Below are 26,970 nucleotides of genomic sequence, written 5' to 3' on the forward strand. Positions count from 1 at the left end.
CCTTTTTTTTTCATGAAGGCTTTGAAAGTAGTATATGTTGCATTATAGTAAACATTTTGTTGGTATTTGTAGTAATCGCTGTACAGTAGGACTATAACAACATGAAGATATTGAGCCATTGGGAAGAGAATCCCCAAGGATGTGTTTTTATTTACGATTTTTTTTATTTCAAATGATTGAAATTCAGTAAAGGCTGTGAAGTTACTAAAACTATTTCACTTGTAGTTTTATGTATACTTAAGGAACTTGCGTTACGTGGTTCGCTAACGTGACACTGATTGGCTTTCACCCTAAATAATGTGAAAACAGATACGCCTAATATACAGCAATAACGGGTCTACTTACTTGGTGTTTCCAACACTGAACCAGCTAATGGAGTTTTCTCAGTTGTTCATGGAGATGGACTAGTTTGTATGTAAGTATGGAATTTCAGTGGCGTGAGAACAAGCGGTCGTACACAAGGGAATCCTAAATCCTGTTTTTATTTGAGGATAGTCTGAGGGTGTCAAATGTGAATCTTTCTCCGGCTGTCCACTGACTCTTGGTCAGTGACTTTCACCTCCTCCCAGTTGATGCTGCTGGTTTTGGTCTGGTGTTCACAGACAGCCAGACTCAGAGTTACCGCTGACTTCCTGCAAACCTCACAATGAGGACAAGAAAGTCACTGTTCCTGGCCAGGAAATAGTCCCGCATTTACTCCCACTTTACATTTTGTTTTGGTGCAGATTAAAATAAACAACATATAATGTGTTTGTTGGTGAGCAAGGAGGCAGATATATTTTCCTCTAGTCAGAGCCAGACTTGCTGTTTCCAGTCTTTGTGCTAAGCTAAGCTAACATTTCCCCAAAACACTCCCCTTATGGTGTTTAAATAGTTTCTGATAAGCGTTGACTCCTTGTGAAAATCACTTCCTGTACGTTCTGTGCTGAGATTTCTTTGCCAAACTACATAGATCTTGATTTGGCATTGCATATTTTTGACTATTCTCTTTCCCCATGTCCCAATATTTACTTGGACTGAAGGAGTTCTCATAAAAGTATAAGCGTGTAGAATTTGATGACCACGCAGCTGTGAAAATATTTGCTATTTTTGTATTCTCTCCCGTACACTGGACTAACCCATTGCATTTGTAGCTGTTTTTTTTCCATTTATTATTATTCATGTATGTTAATGAAGGATCTGTATCACTGCCATTAAATACCACTGCACTGCATCTACTGGTGCCGTGCTGGTAGTACCGATGTTTACTCAGCAGGGGGAGGTATTGAGCCTTGGATCTACCAAACATGCTGCTGCAAGTATCTCAATTAATCAACCGTTAAAAGCTCTATTCAGTATTATTGTTTTATCCTTATTTAATCGATTTGGTAGTTGTATCCAATACGTTATTCTTTTACTTTATACAATTCTTTATTTTGAGTCTTAACATGTCGATAGTTTATTTTTTAGTATGTTGAATGAATTGTTACACTTATATAAATAAGGGTTCTATAGTCTTTCTGTGTGTGTTTATGCTCAAGCCTGCTGATATTAGTGAGTGTTATTTGGGTTGCTCAACAGTCCACTTGAAATGGTGACCTATACCAAAAGGCTCAAATTATTTTCCAAAGACTTATTTTTAGTGAGAGATTTGTGCCATTTAGAAATATAGATTACTGTGGAATTCATTTTACAGAGAAGGAAAAGAAATCCCCCTTGTCTTGCTCACAGTGTATATTTTTTATGGGCTGGTGCGTTTTATTTCACTTCTTTCTGTATTCGTTATGTTGGTGAGGGTGTTAATGACTCAACCAAAAATACAAAGACATTCTATGCAATATACCGTCTTTTACCCTTTCCTCTAACCTAATTGTGCCCCAATAAATCAACATATATTGATCTTATTTGTGTGAGTTTGATCAGTTGTAAAGAGTGAATTTAGCTCTGGCTAACATACATATAAAGATACCACAAGTGTGTTTTGCTATTGAAAATAACAGTGAAACAATTTACAGTATTTGCCCATTTTAATTCTCGTACATTTTCATATATTTCATTTGCACAACATCTCTGAAAAAGACCCAAAAAGGTGCTATATAACAAGTTTGATTATAGGAACAAAATCAGTGAAAGAAATATAAATTGATATACAATAAAAGAGTTTGTCAAAACAGTGACACTAATAATAATACACTAACAATTATACAGTATGCAGTACTATATTTGTGTTGTAGTTATATGACTGTGAGGTCTTTGAGCTTCATACTGCACTGAATTACTTCTGTAATATTACACCTACAGATGTATTGTCAGAGCTGAGGGTTAGATCGTAATAAGGAGGACTGAGGACTCTCTCCTTGCTTTAATTCGTATTTCATGAGCATTTCCTTCACATGGAACAAGCCCGTCCCTGAAACTGAAATGCAGAGTCCTTACACTTTCACTTCTGTTCATTTTATAGGAAGTTGAATTAGTGTCAGTTAATTTGCTCAATCGTTCAGTAACTAGCGACAAACTATCTGCTTCTCTGTTCAGTGTCTATTGTGTCTTTTCTGTCAGTGGCTTTTTTAAAGCTGCTCTTAGGCTTTTTTTCGTATCATTTCTGCACATTTTTAACATTTATCATCCATCACCCAAAGCACATCAACATTTATTAAATTTCCCTAAGGGCCTCTCTGTGGTGTTAAAAATATTTTGACTTCCTTTCATCCATCCACAGGTCAAAGGTCACTGACCATCTGTTTCTATAGTTTGGCAACAATCTGTTTCTTTAGCAACTGAGCAAAAGGTTTCTTCGGCTGTCACTTCATTACAGACTCCAGAGTGCGGATGAGGTTTTCCAGCCCCCACAGGTAGCCATCCTCCCGGTTGCCTTCCTGCCAGCGAATGTCATGGCTTAACGTCTGGCCCTCTGGTAACGCCGTGGTCCTGCCAAAGTCAATGATCCAGACCTGTGCATTGCTGGTGTGATCGTGGATAAAGAGGAGAGAGCTGCCAATGACCTACGAAGAACAGGAATGGTTTCATATTAGCTTTTGCTTCTCTTCATCCATTCATGCATACATTACGATTTGATAACAATAAGACCATATATTGAATCAAACTAGTTAGCAGGAAACAGAGCGTTCTAAACAGTTTAGCCGGAAGTGAAGGAGTTTAAATAGTTATTGGTTAAGGTCCTAAACAGTGCCCTCCACAACGTCATCAAAATCCGAGAACATGTTTTGGAGAAATGGTGTTCAGAGCCCTCAAGTAGAGTTCCGGCTGCAGCACTTTATTGATGAGCTTTACGTTAGTTTTTCTCATGTTTAGATCAGTCATCACCTCGTGTTGCCTGAAGAACTGTGATGTCTTCAAGGCCTGTTGGATCTCTGTCAGTCTGCTCAGGTAAGACTTCTGTATTTCAAGAAAAAACAGTGACAGGCGGATCATAAAAACATTACATGAAGCCTATGATTATATTTAAAATCTATTTTAATCTGAATCCATAAAATGGAAGCTACAGTTGTTAAATAAAAGGGTGTAGACACAGTGTATATTTGGGAACCTCCCAATAGAAAACTCAAACATTAATTCCACTAAGTATTTTCCATGTGCAGTTCAAACACTTTAAGGCTGTTTGCATTCATCGCCTGATGATTAATGCATACAGCCTTTTTTTCCCAAAGTAAATAGAGAGTATACAAACTAATTATATATTTGTCCAAAGACTGAACACGGATGTGAGAGCTGTTTCTATTTGGCGTTGTCTTTCAGGTAATGCCCGCGAGAGACTGCCTTGTGTAGATGCACAGTAAAGTATGTTTTGTGTTTGTCCTTACATGCATGAATACACAGCATACAGTATATGTGTGCAGAAGCGAACTGACTGTCACGTACTGTGATGTTGACGTTCCCTCCGACAAAGTCCTTGAACACCTGGATGACGTCGTTCTTCGACCTGGTTTTCTTGAAGTCAGTCCGACACGTACCGTCACATTTCTAAAAGAGAGGAAATATTTACACAATAAAATTACTTTTTGCACATAAATTTGGGATTTATGTGCATTATTTAAACATCCAGCAGACACAAAGCAACATAAGCATTTATTTGGAGTCGCGTTTCTGGCCACCTGATTAAAGGAAGTCCAATATTCACTCTGCTTTTGTTCAATGCTTCTGCTTCTGTGATTTTTTAAATTCTGCTCACGTGTACAATTCTACGTTCTTTAGTGCCTTGCTCAACTGAATAAGTGTATTATAGAATTACTGGTGACCATATCCCTCCCTCTACCTTGATTCCTTCTATCCTGAAGCCCAGGGTGTTGGTGGAGCTCATGGTCTCCCTCCACTGCATGTAGCGAGGCTTGGTGACGCCTCGTTGGGAATGCTCTTGGGGAGTTGGGCCTTCGCTGTCCACCTCCATCATTTTCGTGTACAGGTCTTCCCTCGGCTTGGGTCGTTCCCTCGCCCGAACAAGCTCCTCCTCCAAGTACGTCCTGAAACAGCAGGAGGAAAAAGGCCTTCAGGTGCGGGAGCTGTATGTTTTCAGACAGCTGACAAAAGGGTTATCCGCATGTAAGTAAATAGTAACGTTTACTTTCAGGGTTTGTCTTGCAGTCACACCCTTAAGAGGCAAGTAGTTGACTTACAAAAGCGTTTTCATCACAGGGGACTCTTTTGTTGCACTAGAAGCTGGAGACATCAGCTCCTTTCTAATGGTGTTCACTCATGCAGAGAAGCTGGCGAGTGCACAAAAACGCCATCACTGAAACGCTCAGCTGAGAGCAGCATACTCTGAAAGTATAAAGCTCTGCTGGTGAACAGTACAACAGCACATGCACAGTTGTCGTATTGATATCAGACAGTTAAGTGCAACCAGATGTGTATTTCAGTTTCGGTTTGTGAGCTACACTTCCTCTGTGCTGAAGAGGGAAGCTGAGAGTAAACTCCAGCGTGCAGCGTTGAGCTTTGTGAAAGTCTGAGTGTGTGTTAGTGCAACTTAGTGGTTTGCAACTCTGTGGTTGTGAGTGTTTTTGATGGAGGGGAGTCTCCAGGGAACCCTGAATGTGCTTGTGTGTGTGTGTATGTGTGCGTGTGTGTAGCCTCAGAAATACAGACAAACATATGCACGAGCATGTGAATGCATACATTCATATGCATTCATGCCTGCATGTGTGTGTGTGCATGTGTGTGTGTGTGTGTGTGTGTGTGTGTGTGTGTGTGTGTGTGTGTGTGTTTTTTGTGCCTGTGCACATGATACAGTGCGGCACCCCGCCCGCTGTGGCAGGAAGCCAAGCATATAGCCTGCAGTTACAACAGGTGTTCCCTTGTAAAGCAAAAGAAATGGTGGCACGTACTGTCCCCAGGCTGCACGTCAACAAAACATGAACATTAAATATCAAATACATAAATAAACAAGGAAATGATATGAAATTATTCATTTCTAACTAACTACAGAGACAGTTTGACACAATTACATGAATAGAAATTTAAAAAATGGTTATAATTACAAATCAATGCTTAAATATCTATAATAAGTTATATTATTAAATTAATAGCTTACTTCCTTACCTCACTCCCATCTTGCAGTCCATGACATTGGGAAGGTCAAAGTTCACCAGCAGGTCAGCCATATGAAGGAAACACTCTCCATCTTTTTCCACAGTGCCATGGTAACTGGGCACAAATGGGAGCAGCGCATCATCCCTCAGCTTCTCAAAACACCGCATCTCGTTTTCGGAGAACTTCTTCAGGATGTTGCCCTCGCCTGCTGCTTTGAAGTTACCTGAGATGGGATGAAGACCGATGAAAATGAAAAAAAAGAAACTTTTGTTCGACTGTCCAGTAACACGACTGTCACTTATAGTGGCATGGAACTTTTGAATTCAATGTTTGTGTCTGTTGCAAGGAGATAGTGGTAGAGGGAACCAACAGATCTAACATCCATCACAGTTAAGTTTGAATCCCTGTCAGTTTGGTGATGGTGCTTGACCTCCAACCCTTCCTTTTTTCTCATTCTATAGAGCTGCCAGAAAAGTTCAACGATCTGAACAGGTCATACCTTTATGCCCGGCTAGCTGAACCCAGTTCAGCTTTCTCCTCTGCGCACTCAAGGGCCAGTGGACGATTGTCTTCAACTTCCACCACGCCTTGCTCTGGAGAAGACGTGCGAGAAAACAAACAGTGGTGAGCGAATCGCTGGAAAGTTTTGTGGTCTATCTGTGTGCTGTTGCTCACATAAGTGATTTGAGAACAGAAGGAAGTGCTGATCTTGGTCGACCCTCTGTCTGAATATCAATCTGATAAAATGAGCAATTCTACCCAGTAGATCTGATGCCAGGCCAGTGACTTTCCACTGTGTGAAACCTCCAATCTAGGTCAGTTAAATGCCATTTCTGTGGAAACTCATATCTGCACTCAACAGCTCTATTCAGCATGTCCAGCTGTTGATGGGCTTTGATTCACATAATCTACTATCCAACATCAGTTTATAGCTAAAGACATTTCCTGGTTGTTTTGCTTTTACATTCAAGTAGGATTCAGAATGAATAAAACATGCATAATCTTTCATCTAAGACTTTGTCAAATTACCATTCATTAAGGGAAAATAAATCTGAAGGTTTAACACCAAATATTCAAGGGTGACACTGCCCTTTGCTGCTGGCCTCTCAACTCCCACTCCCTTGTTAGCAAAGTCAGATTTGTTTGGTGTCATATGACACTAATCAAAGCAGGCACCAATCCTGAACAAAAAAAAAAAGATGACTGACGGGTAATTATCTTATCTCAGCAGAGGTGTTCAGTTTTCCGTGAATTGTTTAAGGACTCTTCTCATACCACCCTCGCAGTATGCACACACACACACACACACACACACACACACACAGACAGAAAAACACAGCAACAGATTGCGTATTTCACAGAGACACAGTAGTTCTTCACACTTGTTTAGAACTGTCTGTTTTATTCCCTCCTAGAAAACTAGACCCTATCTCAAATAACACTCGCTTTAACACTGAGAGGATTATATTTCTAGAATCTACAAATCTACAATCACCTCAAATATTATTATAAGGAAAATACACCCAATGAACAAACTCCCAGGCTCCGGAGAGGAAAACTAGAACATGTTGTTAGATCCTGTCTTTAGGCATTGGAGAGGTCATTTAATGATTCTGCGTGTTCTGATTGAAACAGGAAATGAAACAGGGACTCGTGTTGGTGAAACACAAAGCTCTGCAGCAGCCAGCCAAGTCACTGTAAAATGTCAGCTGACATGCTTCACTTACAAACTTAGATCTGAACTCTGAGTTTTTATGTAACCGTGACGGCCCTGCAGCTATATTTATATTTTACACAGTCTGACATTGAAACTTCATGTTATTCACACCAAAGCTGTACCAGCCCGGCCTTGATGACAGAAACCACAAGAGTTTGTACTGTTTTTGTACTGGAAATTACTGGTTTCACACTCAAGTTAGAACTTAAAATAACATGTTTGCTTACTGTTCAAAGCATCAAAAGTATTCAAACACTTATTAGGTTATTAGATAATTGGATAATTTGGGCCTTGAACCGCTAACAACTCATCTACAGGGGGCCTCAACTACACACTGTATTTTACGAGGCATGCCAAGCCAAAATGGGTGGGAAACACTGGTTTGATCCTTCAAATGTATTAGCTTATTTTATAAGTTTGGTTATCTAAAATCCTATTTGTAATAGTAACTGGTAACCATAGCCATCAGTTAAATGTAGGAGAGTAAATGGTACAATATTTCCCTGAAATGCAGTGAAGCAAAAAGTGGCAGAAAATAGAAATATTCAAATAAAGTACAAGTACCATAAAATTGTAGTTGTACTTTTCACCCTTAATTATTACAAAGGTTTATTATATTATGAAGTGTTATTTACTCCCACAAATTAAAGGGAACCTATTGCTCTTCTATTCTATTACCATAATGGTTGCATGGTTTCTTCAACACTCTGCTCTGTCAGACAGACAGACACACCTTTTCAATGTAACACCAGGCCTGTTGTGTGTGTGTGTGTGTGTGTGTGTGTGTGTGTGTGTGTGTGTGTGTGTGTGTGTGTGTGTGTGTGACAAACCGACACAACACCACGTCGATCTGAACAGTCAGAGTAGTCATTAGCAACACTGCAGACACAGAAAGCTAATTTCACATGGTTTCCAAAAATCCATATCCAAACAGTGAGACGATGTGACTCACTCGGCCAACCATTGTTGTGGGCCAACTATTATAATGCATGCCTTCCACGTTACACCGGATTGTCATCTTGAAGTGCTAATGGAATGTAATGCACTGCAGGATAATCAAATGATTCCTGCTGCAAAGATGAGTTTGTCTGTCTGTTTGCTCTCCTCTGCTGCATGTCCATTAAAAAGCACTTTGCTGTGCACTTTAATCTCTATTATACAAGTGTGAACCAGCAGAAGTACACAGGTGTTTTTGACTTCCTGACGTGGTTCTTTTTGATAAATGTCAAAGGCCAAGGCTCAAACGGGCTGCTGACCACAGAAAAACATAATTACCCAATGACATGTCAGCGTTTGCTGTTCTGTGTGTGTGTCTGTGTGTGCACGGGCTGATGTGTGGGCTGATGTGTGGGCCGAAGGGGCCGAACCATAAAAGCGGCTATTTTCAGAGGTGACACGACCAACATGTTTTCACTTGAAGTTATGATGCCATAAAGAGACAAAAGGAGCAGGAATGGACTTGTATTTGGGGAAAGCCTTCACACTGAGCCTCACTTGATGGATCAATCTCTCTCTCTCTTTCATACATGCACACAAACACAGAGGCTTAACAGGCAATGTGTATTCAGTCTGTTTAAAATAAAGTGACAGCTACAGACCTTGTATGGAGAAGGCAAAGAGAAGCAGTGGCACTATAAAAACACACACACACACACACACACACACACACACACACACACACACACACACAATGAAAGTCTGAGCCTGAGTCTAGCATGGTGACAGTGTGGAGAAAAAGCAGGTTCTGTGGTTGAGATGACTACCAAGTAGAAGCTGCTGAAAGAAGTATTGTTCTGTTCAAATCTAAATGTAGAATATGAGAATTTGTGCTTCTGAAATGTATAAAACTGCTCTATTTGCATGCACACGCAATAAGACTGAGACTCGTTGGCCACAGGTAAAAGCTTTATCAGCCAAGAATGTCAAACAAATTTCCACCCTCAGTGTCTAATGAAGCAAAGGGGCGATCCTTCAACACTAGCCTGTGTGCTGAAGGAGGGCCGCGCAGTGATAAAGGTCAGGAGTTACAGTTCCACAACATGAGCTGACATTTAATGAGTCAGATGCATTTCTATTGTTCTTTTGGCACACAACATGTGCAATGAGTTATCCACTTATTATTGAACAAATACCATCAAGAATACTGAGAAATGACATGAAGCTGTGTTTCTGTCATAAATTAAATTGTACCACATGGCCTTTAAGATTATTTGCAGTGAACAATATGTGTTGTTTTGCCACACAGCAAAAGCTTTGCGCAGCTTCTCTGCGTTGGTTTGAGTTCATGCAGCGCCTGGGATCATTGAGGTGATGTGAAAGGCTCTGATGAGCCATGAAACATAAGGAGGGATAGTGGGATTTCAATTGGGACAGTCGAAAAAAAAAGCAGTGATCTCAAGGATGTTTAATCTTTCTTTTCCCATGATCTTTAGCAACAAGAGGAAATCACTGACTTTCACCGATACATCTGACAACTGACATTACACGGATCTGGAAACAACATACGCGGGACAAATGTAAAAATAACTTGTGAAATGTAGAAGTGACTCATTTTCCACAGAAAAAGTTTTTGTTTCAGAACTCACTTATACAACAGGCATGATTATGGGGGGGGGGGGGGAACTCAGTGGTCCTCTATGAGGAAGTATTGCTGGTTGCTGTGTATTAGCTGCTGTGCTTCACTGTTTCTTGTTTTCAAAACATCAGCTGTGTACTGTAACTTGGTTATTATAGGGGATGCAGATTAAAGAAGATATACACACAAGGTCAAAGATGGCAATTTGATATGAATTTGTCAGTATAAACATCCAGTCCTGCAGCATCAGGGGACTGATTCTCATTACACATGTACATTTACTACATTTACTAAACAACCTGTTTACATTACACTTTATTCATATGTAATTACTGTACACCTGGCAACCACGAAAATATATTTACATATATATATTTGTATACATCATATTAAACTCTTTATGTTTTACTTCTATGCTATTTTATGTCTCAGATTCTCATTTTTAATTGTGTGATTTTCTTTTGTATACATATTTGTATGAGTATTGACTGCTTCACTGTTATTGTTGTGAATATGACAATAAAGAACTTGAACTTTTCCCAGGATGCTCCATCTAGAAAGACATTCGCCTAGTTTAATAGTTATAACAGTGATTTATACAAGAAGACAACCGATTGTGTTGAGTTATTTTACAAACTGTAACTGGGACATAAGTTACATGCTGGTGAACCATGCCAGTGACAACTCAAACTACGGAGCCACTTCAATGGCCCTGTTAAAGTCTTCATCGTTGTCTCTTTGCAGTTTACTCACCTCTACGGTGTCCACCAGATGCTCCAAAGTGATGATGCCTTTGCTTTTGCTCTCGTTGTCGCTGAGTAAGTCATCCTCGGACTCCACAGCAGAGGACCCCGTGGAGGAGATGGAGGAGTTGGACAGTTTCCTGCGCAGGGTGCCGTCCATCGCATCATCCCAGTCCTCTTGCTGCATCTCCCGGGAGGAGCCGCCACTCTCCGGGGTGATGGTGACCTGCGGTACCCGGGGCGCATCCATCACAGTCGGCGCACCGGTTGCGGACGACGCGGCGATTTGAGCGGCTTTCTCAACGAGATCATCGCACGTGTGAGATGCCTTCCCGGCTGTTCTTCGCTCTAACCGCGAGCCCTCATTGATTCCAGTCCCAGAAAGCCCGAAGTCCTTGGAGCTCTTTCTCCTGCACTCTTTGGGCATTGAAGACTTAAATCCGTCGCGAGTGCGCACGAGGAGAGTCGCAAAGGCGATTGACTTTAACCTTCAAATCTGGTAATTTTACTTTCAGAAAGTTTACTTTGAGTTCAGGTGTTCAAATGATCCGCAGCGGGACTCCCTCGTTGTTTGTTGTCCGGGTTCTCACACATTAAAAAGCCTCCGTTAGCCTCTCTCCTCTGTGCGCACTGTTAGAAAGGGGAACCCCTCTCTGGTGGTGGCGTGGCTCGCGCTTTTACGCGGCGTACACGCGCGCGCCGGCGCACCCACACAACTGTGCAAAGCTTATTATCTTCCGCCTTTCTCACTTCCTGACTGAAAAATGAAACCAGCTGACAGGTTCAGTTTTGTAGTAACAGACTACTCTGTCCCGCGCTGATCTACGACACTAACCTGACATTAAACTGAAGGGGAACTATAAATTTAAATCTAAATCAGCTTCACAAGATAACAATCTTGTTTTTGTTGATGCATCAACATGTTTCTACCGAAAGACACACACGCCCACATAAACCGACGATTAAAAGCTTCAGTGTGGTTTACTTAAACACTAATGGTGTCATTTAATGGGGAGGTGGGGGGCTTTATTTACAGTCTATGTATATTTATAATAAACTCAGTGGAGATGTGCAGATTTGAAAATAGAATACCGTATTTGGATACAAGCATGTCATTATTACGATTATGAGGATTTTTTAAATATTTAAAATTAGCTTTGAGAGTTTGGATGTTGATGTGAGTTACTTTAACTGAACTGATAATAACTCAATCAGCTAAGTGCTGTTGCCCCCTAAATAACCACTAGAGGGCGGGTTGTGACAAAAATACCACATTTAACATTTAAAACTCCGCTTGTGCCTTTGATTGAATGTTTTTTATTTTATCTCCTTTGTTGCATTTTGGGCGACTTGTATTTTCTTATATAGTATCTAGGGGTATGCATTTGTGAACTGTTTGTGGTTTCTTTGATTCAAGCAGCATAATAATATATTATTAAAGTGGTTTATAAATAAAATGGTTACCGCGCCGACCCTCCAGGAGCCTGATGAGTGCAGTCGGCTCATCAGGGAGATTCAGCTCGCCTGGTCTGCAAGATTATATTAGCTGCTGGCCGTCAGTAAATTGCGCGCTCTCTCTCTCTCTCTCTCTCTCTCTCTCTCTCTCTCTCTCTCTCTCTCTCTCTCTCTCTCTCTCTCTCTCTCCTGTTTTCTGCCATGTTTGGTTTTGTTACATTTAGCTTTTCATTACATTTTAGTTACGTTAACTTATTTTTAGTTGCAACTATGTGGTCTCCCCTCCTTAGTGAAGCCTTGAGCTGAGTTGTGACGAATCGTTGGCTCATCTGGGATAAAATTAACCATGCTGGTAATATGAAGTCTGGACTTTGTGGTATTGGCTCAGTTTGGTTTGTGTTGCTACCTCCTGAGAAAATGTTGGTTTGTTAACTTGTATAGAGGCAATTGGGGCTTCGGTCAAAATAAACTTTTTTTTAAACAAATATCATGCATGAGTTTTGTTCTAATGGGGAAGAGCAATATTCTAGTCCTTTTTGTTTTTTGTCCAAACTTAAGTGTCAATTCACTGTGCATTTTTGGTATATGGTGTCCATTTGGTGACTGGAATTTTCCCAATTTAGTTTGGTAACAAAAAAGCAGTAACAAACAACGGTGGAGGTATATGTTTGCATCGTGTTCGTGGCTTTCTTGGGGTAACTGCATAGCAGGGGCTTTCTGGACACAGTGAATAACAATAATTACAAATGCTATAAATTGTTTCAGTTTGTGATGGAACCATGAAGGAGGGGTGTGGTGACCTTTTTTTCAAAAGTATGATAATTAGAGACCCTGAGATCTCTGCTTCCATTTTAGTTGGTTTGTTTCTGTTAATCATTATTTTATCAATAAATGTTACTCGTTGTTAGAAAGTGTTCCAGCATGCCTTCTCTTTTACAATTTTGCAATGCTTTGCTGTGCTGTAATACTTCCTGGCCCCAGATGTAATGTGTGCCAATTTGATCAAATTAATTTAGGTACAGAACCAAAACAACCAAGGCCTTAAAACTATTTCAGAAACGAAACTACATTTTTAAATTATATTTCTTAAAAAAATTAGCACAAACCCGTTAACAGAGCATTGTGTATTTTGAGGCCTCCAGGGCAGCATTGCCTATTAGTAAAATTCTTGTTTTTGCTGTGAAAATGTTTGCTTAATGGCACAAATGGAAGGTTACTTTATTTGCACAAAGTGGCATCCATTATTTACATTACTCATTATATATAATACCTCATTAATTACAATACATATCTACATTTACAGGCTCGCATAGACTTATATTAATGTTTTTATTCTTGTACCTATAATATGTCTGCCATTGTCAATGGGAATTTATGTATTTGCTAATTGTTATTAGCAGCAAACGCTGAACAGCTAAACCTAATTGCTAATTTGCTTTATTTAATTAAGTAATGAAAAAAAAGACGATTCACACCCCAGTCCAGTAGGTGGCGGTAATGCGCCAATAAACTAGTTTGCAAGCTAAACAAGAACGAAAAGAAGTAAATCTGTGGTACATGTGAAAAGTGGCAGAGTGAGACCTCTTACTCTGTTGAGAGCCAGCTGACTCGTAGGTCTGTGTGAAAGCGTGTCAACTTTTGGTTTATTTTCCTCCTCAACAGTCCGTCTGAAAGCAACACAATGTTTGCCGTCAGAAACGCTCTCCGCCTCGGCTGCAGGTTGTCCATCCCAGCGGTGTCGAGGAGAGGTTGCGCCAGTTCTTCCATCCCGGTGGACGACGTGGTGAACGGACTCACCGACGACCAGATACAGGTCAGCACAAAGTTCAGTTATCAGCACAGATAAAGAGCTGGTAGTACTGGTGGTACGAAAACAGCACTCATAGTGTGATTTAAGTACATTTTGGTTTAATAAGTTTGACGGACAAAAGAAGGTTATTTACGCCCGCTGTGCACGTGACGTAACGTTAGCTAACAGTCGCAGTTAAGGAGACCTTGGTGTTAGCCGACCTGGCTAAGCTAACCACCTAGCAAACAGACTAGACCACCACCTAATGTTAATGTAGATTAATTTAGTTTACTCTTATTTAATAACTAAAGCAAATGACACTTAAACCCCCTGAAAGAGCAGCGTTTTAAGCCCCATCAGTTATATTTGACCACTGTTAGCCCTGCTAGCTATAACGCTACCAGCTAAGTCATTCTAACGGAAAGTTAGAAGGAGGTGAAAGACTTGTTGAAACTATTGTTCCAGTCAAGATGTATCAACTCGACGTAAAGGGACAGTAGGTCAGGTACACTGTGCACCAGGACAATGGCTGGGAGGAGGGCAGGGGGTGGGGTCCATGTGAAGCATTTGATTGGATGAATGTGTCCATCCTCCAGTCCTGGGTTATGAAGTTTAATTTAAAATAATTTCACCTGTAACTCAAACGACACACTTGCTAAAGATCTAATTAATCAATATCTTGAGGAACATGAGAACTTCACATCTGCATGTTTATTTCTCAGTGCTTACAATAAAAACATCACGTATACGAATGAGTTATTTCAAAGTCTATTGTTCCTGTTTTTTGCACAGCTCAGGCAGACGGTTCGTAAGTTCTGTGCAGAGAAGCTTGCACCTTGCGCTGATGAGATTGACAAGACGAATGAATTTCCAGGAATGCGGGTAAGTTGTTGCACCACACCTGTAGTTTCCTGATTTGAGTTGAATAGTTCAGAAAGTGGAAGTATCATCATGTATATGAGCTACACGCCTGCTGTTCTGTGTTTCCATGTATAAATTGAGAAAGATTCCTGCCGTGGTGACTTCTTGCGTTGTCTTTCCAACAGGAGTTTTGGAAAGACATGGGTGAGATGGGACTCCTTGGGATCACTGCTCCGGGTAAGATAGCTGGAGGAAGTAGTTTGTTTTTCAACTACCTACAGGAAACGTCTCATCTCTTTATTGTAGTGTTTTTAAAATGACATGCACACATCTCTATTTAGAGGAGTATGGGGGCACAGGATTGGGCTTCCTCGATCATGTCATTGTGATGGAGGAAATGTCGCGAGTGTCGGCGGCCATTGCTCTCAGTTACGGCGCCCACTCTAACCTCTGTGTCAACCAGATGGTACGCCACGGTAACGAGAAGCAGAAGGAGAAGTACATGCCAAAGGTCGGGACCGATGCAGCTCACGCTTAACATTTATAAAACACTGCAAACTCCGGTGGATTCATTCTCATCACAGTCTCCTCTGTTGCCAGTTGATGACCGGAGAGCATGTCGGAGCCCTGGCCATGAGTGAGCCCAATGCCGGCTCTGATGTCGTGTCCATGAAACTCAAAGCCCAGAAGCAAGGTAGGACCCACTCTGCAACAGTGTTACTGAAGTTCATCTATATTGTGCTTTTTCTATATTTCTCCAATTGTCTTTACTTCTGTTCATATTTGTAGTTTATATACTTCTAGTTTATTTCTTTATTTTATTCCCCCTCTTTACTGCACTTATTTCTGTCCCTTCTGCTTCTGCAACACCTGACACCTTATCTTATCTACATCCACACTAATGCCTTTTCCTTTCAAAACAAAAACAATCTCCGTCCACACGGGCGTTTCAGCATAACAGAAAAAAGACCTGAAAACGAACGATAATTCACATACACTGGACATGCAGGTGCCGGTGTAAACAGGAAGTAGATTGTTTTGTCACACACATCAAATTTATTTTAAAATGAACACTTGCACATCAAAGTTTACTAGACTGTGGGTCAATAAATGTGGTCAACACACGTGTCTCACTCGTTTCTTCTCAGTTTGGTTGTTTGGCTGAAGTCTCTGTCGTACTGGAGAGCAATTACTGCTTTTGTTCCTTTACATTTCATGTGTGTACTTCACAATAGTTGTGCAGAACAAAATAAGCGTTAATAAGAAAAGGAAAGTCCTCCGTTTTGTGTCCGTCGTCCTCCTCAACGCAACAAACCGTGACTTCAAACGTCCGCTAAGCAAATGGCTTTGGAGGCTGAGGACGGAATGCGGCTGATGTCACCAGACTGCGAAACCCAAACATTGTTAAAATGCCAGAGGATGCAGGTGGATGGAGCAGCAGATACAACCCAGGCCAAACAAATCCAGCCAGTCAGAGAAAGGCACCTAAATTAACAACAAAGATCCTCAAAAGACGGATCACTCACTCTCACACAAATACAGTCACACATTTCAAAACACAGCTGTAACAGGGGCATAGATGAGTTCTAGTTTTTAGCTGATGATGCATATATAATACATATATGTGTATATATATATTAAAATAATAAATATTTTTATTTTGACTTTGTATTTTTCTGCAGGCGACTACTATGTTCTGAATGGCGGCAAGTTCTGGATCACAAATGGCCCGGATGCCGATGTCCTTATTGTTTATGCAAAGACGGATCCTGGCGCCCATCAAAAAGGCATCACAGCTTTCATTGTTGAAAAGGTAAATTTAGTCAAGTGGTTCAGGTGACGCGGTGGGTCTGTTCTGGGAAACGTCCGGCTTCATTCCGTCGAGTGAATATGATACAAGATTATGCAAAAGGTCATGAATCGCAGAAATAAAAAGCTTGTTCTCGTATGTATTTTGTAGGGAATGCCTGGATTCTCTACTGCACAGAAGCTCGATAAACTCGGCATGAGGGGCTCAAACACCTGCGAGCTGGTCTTTGAAGACTGCAAAATCCCAGGTGTGTATTAGAGTGCAGACACTGCCAAATGTTCCCTTGTGTAAAAACAGGAGAATGGGTTGTTTTTTTTAGTTTTGGCCTATTTCTTTGTGTGTGTGATTCTTCAAAAGTATTCTTGTAGGCTTTTAATTTCTTTAGTTTGGAATGTTTTTGCTTGTTTGTTGTAGAGGAGAACGTCCTCGGTCCGCTGAACAAAGGTGTTTATGTGATGATGAGCGGCTTGGATCTGGAGAGGCTGGTGCTTTCATCAGGACCTATTGGGTAAGTTCATATCGGACATAAGCTTGAATTAAACTGATATTTATTACATGCAGCACAATGAAAATAATACATAAAATGTAATAAGACGGGGGTCATATTTGTGTTCTGTACGGTATTTGTTACACATTTAGCAACTATAGCTCACGCTACATAGCCAAGTGCGAGTATAAACTAAGCTTAAGGTGCCACTGCATTACCAGTTTTAAAATGCCATTATTTTGGTGAATAGAAGAGGCATTAACATTCCCCAGATGGTAACGATTTAAATGAAGCAAGAGGGTGCCTCTGGTCACCCACGATATTGTCTCTGTAGATGTGATCCATGATATATAATATAATCCGCAGCAGTTTGTAACAATGTTTCTTCGTCTGTTTCTTTGTCTGAGTAGCGTTACCAAACCAGCAAATGATAAAACACTTTAAATAAGCGCACAGTAAAACATTTGGAGCGTTTTGTTGTGCGACATTAAAGAATCTCTTTAAAAAGTACATTCTTTATTCTGTCTTGGTGCTTATGAGGTCATCAGGTCCCCTTTGAGCTTTTGATTGAGCACAACGTCTAAATACTTGTAGTCTGTGACGGATTGTATTCGTTCACAACGATCAGCAACGTGATTGCTGAACAAACTCACACCGCTGACATTAAGAGAATGAGCAACTCGTCAGGAAAACTTCCGAAGAAACAAGATTAAGATCAAAATTAATGTTTTCTTTCACTTTTTTCTCTTTTTTTTTTGAATCCTGCAATTTCTGTTATGTGATATCTTCTTGTTAAATATCCCATTATAAAGCAGGTAGCTCCAATCAAGCAATCTGATTGGTTCATAGCTGGGATATAATAACCACGACTAGGACGTCTAATTCCTTTACCTTGTCCGTGGTTTAACAATAAACGGCAACATACTAATAATGAACATGCGTAGCCAGATAATGAAACCAGTATAATGCTTGGCAGCTAGTGTACGTTTCATAGTGACCACCCTGCTATGTGCAGGCAGCCAGCCCAGGAGGGCCCTTTTTATTCTGAACATTAATATTTATTGATTAAAAAATTGGAAATGTTTAATTTTTACATGCACGATGACCGTTTTTATAAAAGCAATAACTCGGTGCGCTTCTTGTCGGGCTGTGATATAATCACAACAAACTACGCACGGCCTGATTATTCATTTATTTGATTGTACAGTATGAGACTTGTTTGAATTGTTCTTGACGCGCATCATCACTTCTCAGCATCATGCAGGCCGTTTTGGACACTGCGGTTCCCTACCTGCACCTCAGAGAAGCTTTCGGACAGAAGATCGGACACTTTCAGGTTTGACCTTCAGCCTTCACTTTATGCGAGGAAGTAGTTCTTAAAGGTCACCGTTGGGACGCTTGCAGCTGTGGAATTTAAAATTGTAATATGAAATTAACATAATTCTTTATGTTAATCTGTTTGCAGCTAATGCAAGGCAAGATGGCGGACATGTACACCAGGCTGAGCTGCTGTAGGCAGTATGTGTACAATGTCGCCCGCGCTTGTGACAAAGGACACTTCAGTTCAATGGTGAGAGGATTTCACCATCGACTCCCACAGCACCCTGCTGTTAAGAGTATTTAAAATGTAGCCACAAAAATAACACTTCAGTTAAAGTGATCGGTGAAATGTTGTGTCACAGTGTCAGATGGTGGTTATGTATGTGTTTGACTTTTCATATTGTGGTAAAATATTAGTTTAATTGATTCTAAGTTGTATAAAGTGTGTTTAAAAACGCCTCAGACTTGGTGTGATGGAACCCGATGAAGAATGAAAGGTCTCTTTATTTGAGACTGTCGGCATCTTATTCCACTTGTTCCTAAATTGTGCCGTTAAAGGTAATTTCCCACCACTGCTGCGCTGCACACAGTGCCCGTGTTGACTTGCGTTGTCTCTGCAGGACTGTGCTGGAGTGATCCTCTATTGTGCGGAGAACGCCACCCAGGTCGCCTTGGATGGCATTCAGTGTTTGGGTAAGTGCCAAGACACTGAAAAGTGAAAACGGTCTATAAAATCTATGCTGCACTTTCCACTGGGGATTTATTTCAGTCAGGAGAATCTTTATGGGCAAAAAACTTGCAGCTGATGCAACATAGAGATTAGATTCTGAGGAGGACTTCATGTGGGGTTTATGGACCTCCTCGATGGTTCACTCTGATTCTGGACGCAGCCTTATTGTTGGTGTGAAGGTGGTTTGATGTTTACGTCATTTAGAAGCTGGGAGCACGACTCTACAGGTGCAGCTCATTTGGTTAATAAATAGCTGACTAGTATGAAGGGATGATAAGAGAGTAGAGCTTTACTCCATTGTGTGAACGTGGAGGGAGTTACCTTCAGTAGGTATATTAGGCTTTTGATAAAGTATGATTTGTTAATTGTACTTCATGTATAAAATACACATTGGTCGAGTTATCACGCCATGCAACACAAGTTATATGAGTCGCAGCTGACAAAGATGTTCCCGGCTCAGGGACTCATTTAGTGTGCGTTTAATGTCTGCAGTCTGTGCGCTCTGAAGCAACCCGCTCCGTTCCTGCACACTAACTTTAAATGATGTTCCTCTCGTGAACAGGTGGGAATGGCTACATCAACGACTACCCCATGGGGCGATACTTGCGTGACGCAAAGCTGTATGAAATCGGCGCCGGCACAAGTGAAATTCGCCGGCTCATTATTGGACGAGCCTTCAACGCCATGTACAAATAATCCCGACTGAGAAATGGGGATCGCTAAAGACTGTACGAGCGGTTTGCCGTGGATGAACGCAGTTACTCATTCCCAGGGCCTTACGTATACTGAATGATTTGTTGCTGCTGTTGTGGATTGTCACACAGGATTTGAATTCATATACGCAGATATATCGATCTATATGTCATACATGAAATCACACAGAGATGATCGTAATGTTACAGACTACCAGCAATGAATGTTTTGGTACGTTTCTTTCGTATTTGGTTAATTTTATTGTGAGTTGCATTGACTTGATAACCACCGAAATGCCAATAAAGCAATACAATTATTATTTTTAAGAATTGAATCGTATGAATAGGTTGTTCGTTGTGTTTTAGTTTATTTAGGCCTCTGGAAACGTCTGCAGGTGTTTCGTCTTCAATGTCGGCGTTTCAAGGGTTATAAGAATGAATTGTGAATAATGTACAATTATTATACATCATTAATGAGTTTCTCTAACCTTACTAGTGAATATACTAGTTGATTTAAAGAAAGTATCATGAGCTTTACTACTTCCCTTTCATGATTTCACTGAAAACCATTTCTGATCAATAAGTGGGAATAACACATCTGATATCTGAGTATTCTGTTGTAGAGAATTAGCGTTAGAAAGCCGTTTGTTCGTTTTTAGGAGCAAGCGGTTCCCACTGTTGTATACTGGCTGTACAGTCCAACTGGAGAAACACTCCTGATGATTTGTTTGTCGTCTCTTCTCCTAAGGACTAAATGTAGATAGTGCGAAAATGTACTTTTGTCTGGCATGAATGGAATAAATGTTTTATTTCTGGACTTGAGTTTGTGTTAGTTTAGAAAAACAGAGGAAAACATTGTAAATACAACATACATGTCTCTGTGCAGTGTGAACACGGCGCTCCTTGTTTCCAGAGAAGCCAAAGGGAAGACAGGCGTTCAGACAATGACTGAGCTATCCCACTGCATTTGAATAATACATGTCTCAGGGTGGATTTTTCCGTTCACAGGAAGCAAGTCAACATTCTCTCCAACACACTGAACTGGAATGAGATGTTGGTAAGAAACTAGTGTACAATTTTATTTTGTAAGAATAAATCTGCTTAAATAGTCCTTAACAAAATAAAAGACTGTTAAAAACAAATTCACTATGATGTGACCACAGACGCTTTCTGGAATTGATTGAGAACGAGACTATTATTTAGGGAAAAATATGACTAGTGTTGGAAGTATTAAGATAATCTACAATAAAAGCATTATTATGACACGATAAAAACACAGTTTTTTTCTTCAGTAAATGTAGAGAAGTGCAAGCAGCAGCGTGCGCTGCAGAATCAAAAGTTAAAGCGCTTATGAGTGTTTTATTGTCGATGCATTGCCATTTAGGAAGCGCTTTTGTTTGCCAGAACTCTTAACTACTATTATCTGTAGCAATACATCATATATTTTAATCTGATCACTTGTTGCAGTAAAATTGTAATCTGCAAAGCAACCAACTAGTAGCTATCAGGTGATGTTTTAAAATAAAAGTACAATATTTCTATTATATATTGTGGTTTCATGTTTGCTGAACTGAAACAATCAGCAAGTTAATGCAAGATAGCACATGAACTGACTAAAAAATGATCAAAAGTGCAAAATACGATCAAATAGACGAGATGAAGGTTGATGGTTTACCTCGGAGATGATGGTGCATCTGTGGCACACGGCAGTCAGTTTATGGATCAGAATGTCAAACCATCCAGTAAATACACCATTATTGTTTATAGCTTTGCTGATCTTTTTGTATTGTTATTAGCGGCTTTGGTCTAACTTTAGAGTAAAGCATGTGAGTAAAGATGTCCCCAGCTACTTCATAAAGGAATAATCAACCATGGAATGCTTTGCAGATCAGTAATAAGTGATTATAATGCAAACGTCTGGGTCTACCAGGTCCAGATCTTTGTGAAGGAAGTTAACTTCTGTCAGAGGAGAGTGCTTTGTCTTCTTTAGCTGTTTGTCTCTTTATGAGGATAACTTCTCCCTTCAGGGGAGAGGTGCAGCCTGAATGCCTTGTGAAGTGAAGGATACCTGAAGCATCTGGAGATATGTACTGTACGTGAGTCATTGATAATGGATTATAGTTAACGTTCTTTTTATAGAGTTTATATATATATATACAAACTATGTATATATATATAAATGGCTTTATTAATAGATAATACATATTTTCTAAAGCTTTATAGATCAGTTATAAGCCATTATTAAGACTTTTGGTTGCTCAATTCTCTACTTGGACAATATCAATTTAATAACAATTTTATTTAACATTTTGCAACTTGTAAATGCAAACCCAATGTCTTGTTATAAAGTGAGAACCCCATATGCATTTATGAATATATTTGACACATCTATTACCAAATAGAAAGAGTAAACACAGGACAAAAAGTCCGCACAACCTGGTAACCCCAAAGTTGTTCAGTAGCTCATAGCTGATCTATAAGGTGTTATCAAATAATTCATTAACATCAACAAATAATTAGTTTCCACTTTTAAAAATGTGAATTATCAGAGAGTGGCACCAGGATAATGATTAAAGTAACTATGCGTTGTAGCCAGCAGGAGGGCACTTTGAACTTGCAGTAGTTTGCGGACTAAATGTTATTGTATGCACACATATATCAGCACCTGTCTGAGATCAGTGTGGGTTTTAAATGTGTCCGTCTACTTCTGTTGCAATAAATGCATTATTTTAGTTTAGTGAAATAACAACAAAGTTTAACCATGACATCCAAAATGTGTGGACGAGTATCTGTACAAAACAAGCTCATAATGTCACAATCCCAGGTTCCATGATATACCTCTGTAAAAAAAAAAAAAAGTGATTTAAGACAAAACAAACTCCTCCACACGAGAGCTCGGAGGCTCCACGCAGTCACATGTCAGAGCAGGTTTTGCTGATGATCCAGAGCTGACAAACCTCGGATCCCTCATTGAGAGCCCAGCTCCCCCTCCCACTCACCGCTGCCAGGGTTAATACAAGTGTCAAAAGAACAGGGCTTAAAGACATTAACTAGGTGAGAACCATCTGTCAGCCACAGCGGGGCTGCTGCTGCCGCCGCCGCCGGGGACGGTGACATGTGGACGGCGCGTCCGTGGCCCTTTAAGAAACTCCATGTTTTCGCTACATGATGCGTCAACATAAAAAAAAAAGAAGCGGATGATGCTGTTATGTAAAAACACGCTGAAGTGAGCCGTAGTTTGCAGGGAGCTCCGCTGAAACGCTCAGCACGCCTCACTTCGTCTTCTAAACCGGGATTGTGGTTCAAAGTGTCGAGACTGGTGGATTTTTACGCGTAAGCGCGCGGAGCGGTTCAGTTTGGAGTGAAGAAGAAGAAGGAGGAAAAAAAAAAAAAAGAAAAAAAAAAAGGCTTCAGCCGATCAACTCAACATGAGTCGACCTCCACTCTGTTTTCCTCCTTCACTTGCAGGAAGCTTACACCTGACGCATCTCTCTCTCGCCCTGTGGAAGTGATCGTCCTTGACGTCGGGATATTTTGCAGCCCGCATAGCGGTAAGACACAACAACCTTCAACTCTTATCGTGCAAAACTGAAAGTGTTGAGGCAGGACAGGATCGAGGTTTGGAGTAATGTGTCAGCTACGGACGGATTAACAGATCCTTCCTTCTGTTGTTTTGGTGGGGATCTGTAAACCCGAAAGGAAACTTTTAAAGGATCTCTGCGGCTTTCTTCCTTCTTTTTTTTTTTTTTTTACTTCTGTGGTCTTTTTATCGCCTAAACGGTGAGTAGAGACTCTGCTTAGTCTCCCCACAGCTCGTGATCGCAGAAAATGTCACTCGAGCAGCTTCTGTTTGAGTCAAGTTTGAGGCTCCACTCGGCTGCGGAGTTCACGTGTCCGTGGGTTTACTGTCACATTGTTTACTGGAGGTGAACGCGGTGTTCTCAGCCTGCTAAGAGCACAGGAGAGCATGCTGGACACATGTAAAGGTCCTGGTGGCATTTTACTCTTTTGGATTTAGAGCTGAGTGATGAGCGGATTAATCAATTAACTGAGTCGTCATACCAAAAATTCAGTGCGTCCAGGTTCTCAAATGTGGCTATTTGCTGCTTTTCAATCATAATTATCTGAATATCTTTGACTTTTTTTGTCTGCAAGCCTAACTGAGCTACATTTACTCCAGTACCTCACTTAAGTACACCTTTCAGGTACTCTACTGTAATGCATCCATTTCATGCTGCTTAATACTTCTCCACTGCTTCTCGGAGAGTAGTATTGTCCATTAAATGTATTTTACAGCACACTTAACAACCCAAAAAGTATATCAAATAACCCTTGTTAATCAGATACAACATTAAAATGTTCTTTATTATTAGAACATATGATAATGTAAAGCTCTGCTTCCATGCTGAGTACTTTCGATACTTTTAAGTATGTTGCAGATATTACTTCTGTGTTCTTCCAAGGAGGGGAAAAGAAGTCTGGAGAACACTGATTGATTTACAGCCGTTAATAGTTGCCAACAGCCGGAGTCAACATGTTCAAAGACAAAAGGCAAACGCATGCATAGTCGACCAAGAACAGGTGAACAATTATCATTTGAATAATGTGTTGGATACTGGATCCAGGTGCCACGCCCCACACACTACGAACAACAAAACATGGATATATCTGAATGTACAAAAAGTACAAACTACTGCATCCACATCAAGTGTAATGAATTTTCGAAAGTCATGTGTGCTGCTGCAGTTTATGAAGGATTTAATGGTGCTTTCCCCCCCCCCCGGTATATGGATGTGTGTATGTATTGTAATAGCTGCCCTTGAGATGAATGCAGTTCCATCTTATCTAAAGTATTTGGCGTCTAACAATGAGTTAGATGCACGGTGGCCACAGTGGAAAAAAAGTCAACCAGGAGAGTGTGTTTGGTGTTTTTTTCTAGAGTCAGAATGAACCAGTCTGTCCCTCAGATTGTGGGAATGGGATCAAGTTGTTAATATTTAAAGATGGATCACATTTGAGGACACCGGAATGTTTATTTAGAGGAGCAAGTGGTCAGTGAGGGCGTAGTGGTTGTTTCTTTTGCAAAGTGTCAAGCCTCAAAAGTTATTACAGGTTTTATGATGTTATAGTAAAATACAGGTGTTGAAGTGTTAGTCTATAAATCAATCAATGTGCTACAGCCCTCTTTCTTTCCCCTTTACCTCGATCTGAGAAGCAACACATTCAGCTGAACACAGCTGGAAGTTTTTTTGTTTGTTTTGTTTTTACCTTTATTTTACCAGGAAGTTCCCGGTGAAATTTAAAATCTCTTTTTTTCGAGGGAGTCCTGGCCGTTACGGCAGAATAAAAAGTTTCACATAAAAGCACAAACATCAGACTTAAAAACAAAACAGTACAAAGTTCAAATCAACATGCAAAGTTCCTCATAAAAGAAGCAAGCAACAGACTTAAAACAAACAGCAAATGACATCAAATAATGAGTTAGCAGTGTTGTACGTGTACATTCACTGGTCAAATAGTCCCTAATCTTGATTTATAATCTTCCACTTTTTGGAAAAATCGAGTTGAGGGTGCAAAACTTTCACCAAAGACAGTGAATGATGTACATAAGTTGTCCACATGACCGAACGTTGCAGCTTCTGATAGTTTAGGCGTCAGTAGAGAACACAAGGAGGCGGTTTGTGTAACATACGGCCTGATACAGAAACCTGTACCAGCGTTTCATTCTACGGTTGCATACAGAAGACAAACCAGCTTTCTCATACAAACTGCAACGGTCTAAAACCCGAATCGGAGACAAATTGCAGCGTAGCATGACATCCTGAATATGTTATTATCAAAGAAGATGAATCTGCATGCATATCTAAAATATCACAATAACCAATTGCTGATTAAAGCTTTGCTTGAACTAATTTTTTTCCGTGCACCAAAATAAAAACGGCATTTGTTTCTTTAATAGAAACCAACTTCAACACTGACACTCAATGTGATGTTTAAAAGACAGATACTGCTGGAAGATGCATAAAGAACCTTGTTTCAGCAATACTTCTGTACTTTTACTTGTAATGGAGTATTTTCACACTGTGGTAGTTTTACACAAGTATATGATCTTAGTACTTCTTCCACCACCGATGGGTCAAAACAAGCAATTTGAAGTCTTCTGTTCGGGCTCTGGGAACATCTTTTGTTCTCCACTTTTTCAGATATCATATATAGATCATAGATTGAGTGTTTCATCAGGGAAATTAGCCGATTCATCACTATTGAAAAGAGTTGTGTGAGTTGCAGCCATGTTAAGGTAAAAGACCATCTTATTTGTGGAAAGCTGATCACCTCCTGCTGTAGAAGACAGCTGTTGAAAAGTACATGCTCTGACATGACATCAGGGTTATAATGCATGACACACAAGTTGCCAAGTGAGTTATTCACTATAATGGTGTTTGTAAAGCCTCTTGTGGACAGAACAGCCTGACAATGGAGCGTCAGTTCTGGAGGTTGTGCTAGATCTGTGTCCAGTCAGTTCTCTGCAGCCTACCTTGACAGGCCTGTCATAGCAGCATGTTGAATAGAGGTGCAGCGCCCACACGTGAGCCATAAAGCTGGATATCAATCCTGGACATAATCCCATTATTTCTGAAGAAGTGTGCTGTTGTGGCCACACAGAGAGCGAGAGAGATGGAGAAGGAGGAGGAGGAGGAGGAGGAGGAGAAGGAGGAGGAGGAGGGGAACATGCCTCCTGTCACCCAAACACACTGTCGTCTCTGCTGTCGTCTCTGCTGTCCCAAGGGAGACAAATACTTCCTGCTCGGATACAGGCCACATGTGTTCAGAAGAAAAGACAGCAGAGAAGACAATTCAAGAGAATGAGTGTTGGCATTTATTCATATTGTAAACATATATTTATTGTTCCTATGATTGTGTGGTTCATCTTGCTAAATGAAATGCATAGCAAATCTATTTTAGGAAGTGAAAACAACATCCCAGCCAGTTTGAATGTCTTTGTTGTTCATGACGTTGCATTGGAAAAGTACACTGACGAGTCCCTTTTTCTTTTTTCCAAAACGCATGTCATCGTCACACTGTTGTGCCACAGGAGGAAGTAAAATATTATCTATCAGGAACTCGGCTCGTTGGGCCTGATTCTTTTTGGATGCCATTCAGTACAAGCTGCCTTGGGTAGCAAAATAACTTTTTAACCCGTTTCTGTCAGTAGCTGATACTTTCAGCTTCCTATAGTCAATACTTAATTTGGGCAAAATTTGCATAGC

General features: G+C 40.4%; 3 protein-coding genes across 5 annotated transcripts in view; 2 read left to right on the forward strand and 1 right to left on the reverse strand.

The window, feature by feature from the left end:
• Positions 1–1,987: 1,987 nt before the first annotated feature.
• On the reverse strand, positions 1,988–11,207 carry itpka (inositol-trisphosphate 3-kinase A). The gene is made up of 7 exons (XM_076108244.1): positions 10,569–11,207; positions 6,023–6,116; positions 5,533–5,746; positions 4,253–4,457; positions 3,859–3,960; positions 3,304–3,375; positions 1,988–2,981 (listed from the first exon to the last, which is right to left on the reverse strand). Exons 1-7 carry the CDS (start codon positions 10,983–10,985, stop codon positions 2,781–2,783), a joined length of 1,305 nt encoding a protein of 434 aa, XP_075964359.1. The 5' UTR covers positions 10,986–11,207; the 3' UTR covers positions 1,988–2,780.
• Positions 11,208–13,572: 2,365 nt separating this feature from the next.
• On the forward strand, positions 13,573–20,519 carry ivd (isovaleryl-CoA dehydrogenase). The gene is made up of 12 exons (XM_076108513.1): positions 13,573–13,826; positions 14,595–14,684; positions 14,849–14,900; positions 15,005–15,174; positions 15,264–15,357; positions 16,346–16,476; positions 16,624–16,720; positions 16,888–16,981; positions 18,215–18,296; positions 18,426–18,530; positions 18,901–18,973; positions 19,573–20,519. Exons 1-12 carry the CDS (start codon positions 13,695–13,697, stop codon positions 19,704–19,706), a joined length of 1,254 nt encoding a protein of 417 aa, XP_075964628.1. The 5' UTR covers positions 13,573–13,694; the 3' UTR covers positions 19,707–20,519.
• Positions 20,520–22,298: 1,779 nt separating this feature from the next.
• The window catches only part of bahd1 (bromo adjacent homology domain containing 1), a 29,459-nt gene continuing 24,787 nt past the window's right edge, over positions 22,299–26,970 (forward strand). For 2 of the 3 annotated variants that reach the window (XM_076108511.1, XM_076108510.1), the window contains exon 1: positions 22,300–23,482. The gene's annotated coding sequence lies outside the window, so the exon portion shown is untranslated. Of the gene's footprint in view, positions 23,483–26,970 lie in introns of all 3 variants that reach the window. The other variant, XM_076108512.1, reaches the window with a different exon arrangement.

The sequence above is a fragment of the Anarhichas minor genome, unplaced genomic scaffold, assembly GCF_050575085.1.
Source record: "Anarhichas minor isolate MPS153535 unplaced genomic scaffold, ASM5057508v1 ptg000040l, whole genome shotgun sequence".
NCBI classification, from domain to species: Eukaryota; Metazoa; Chordata; class Actinopteri; order Perciformes; family Anarhichadidae; genus Anarhichas; species Anarhichas minor.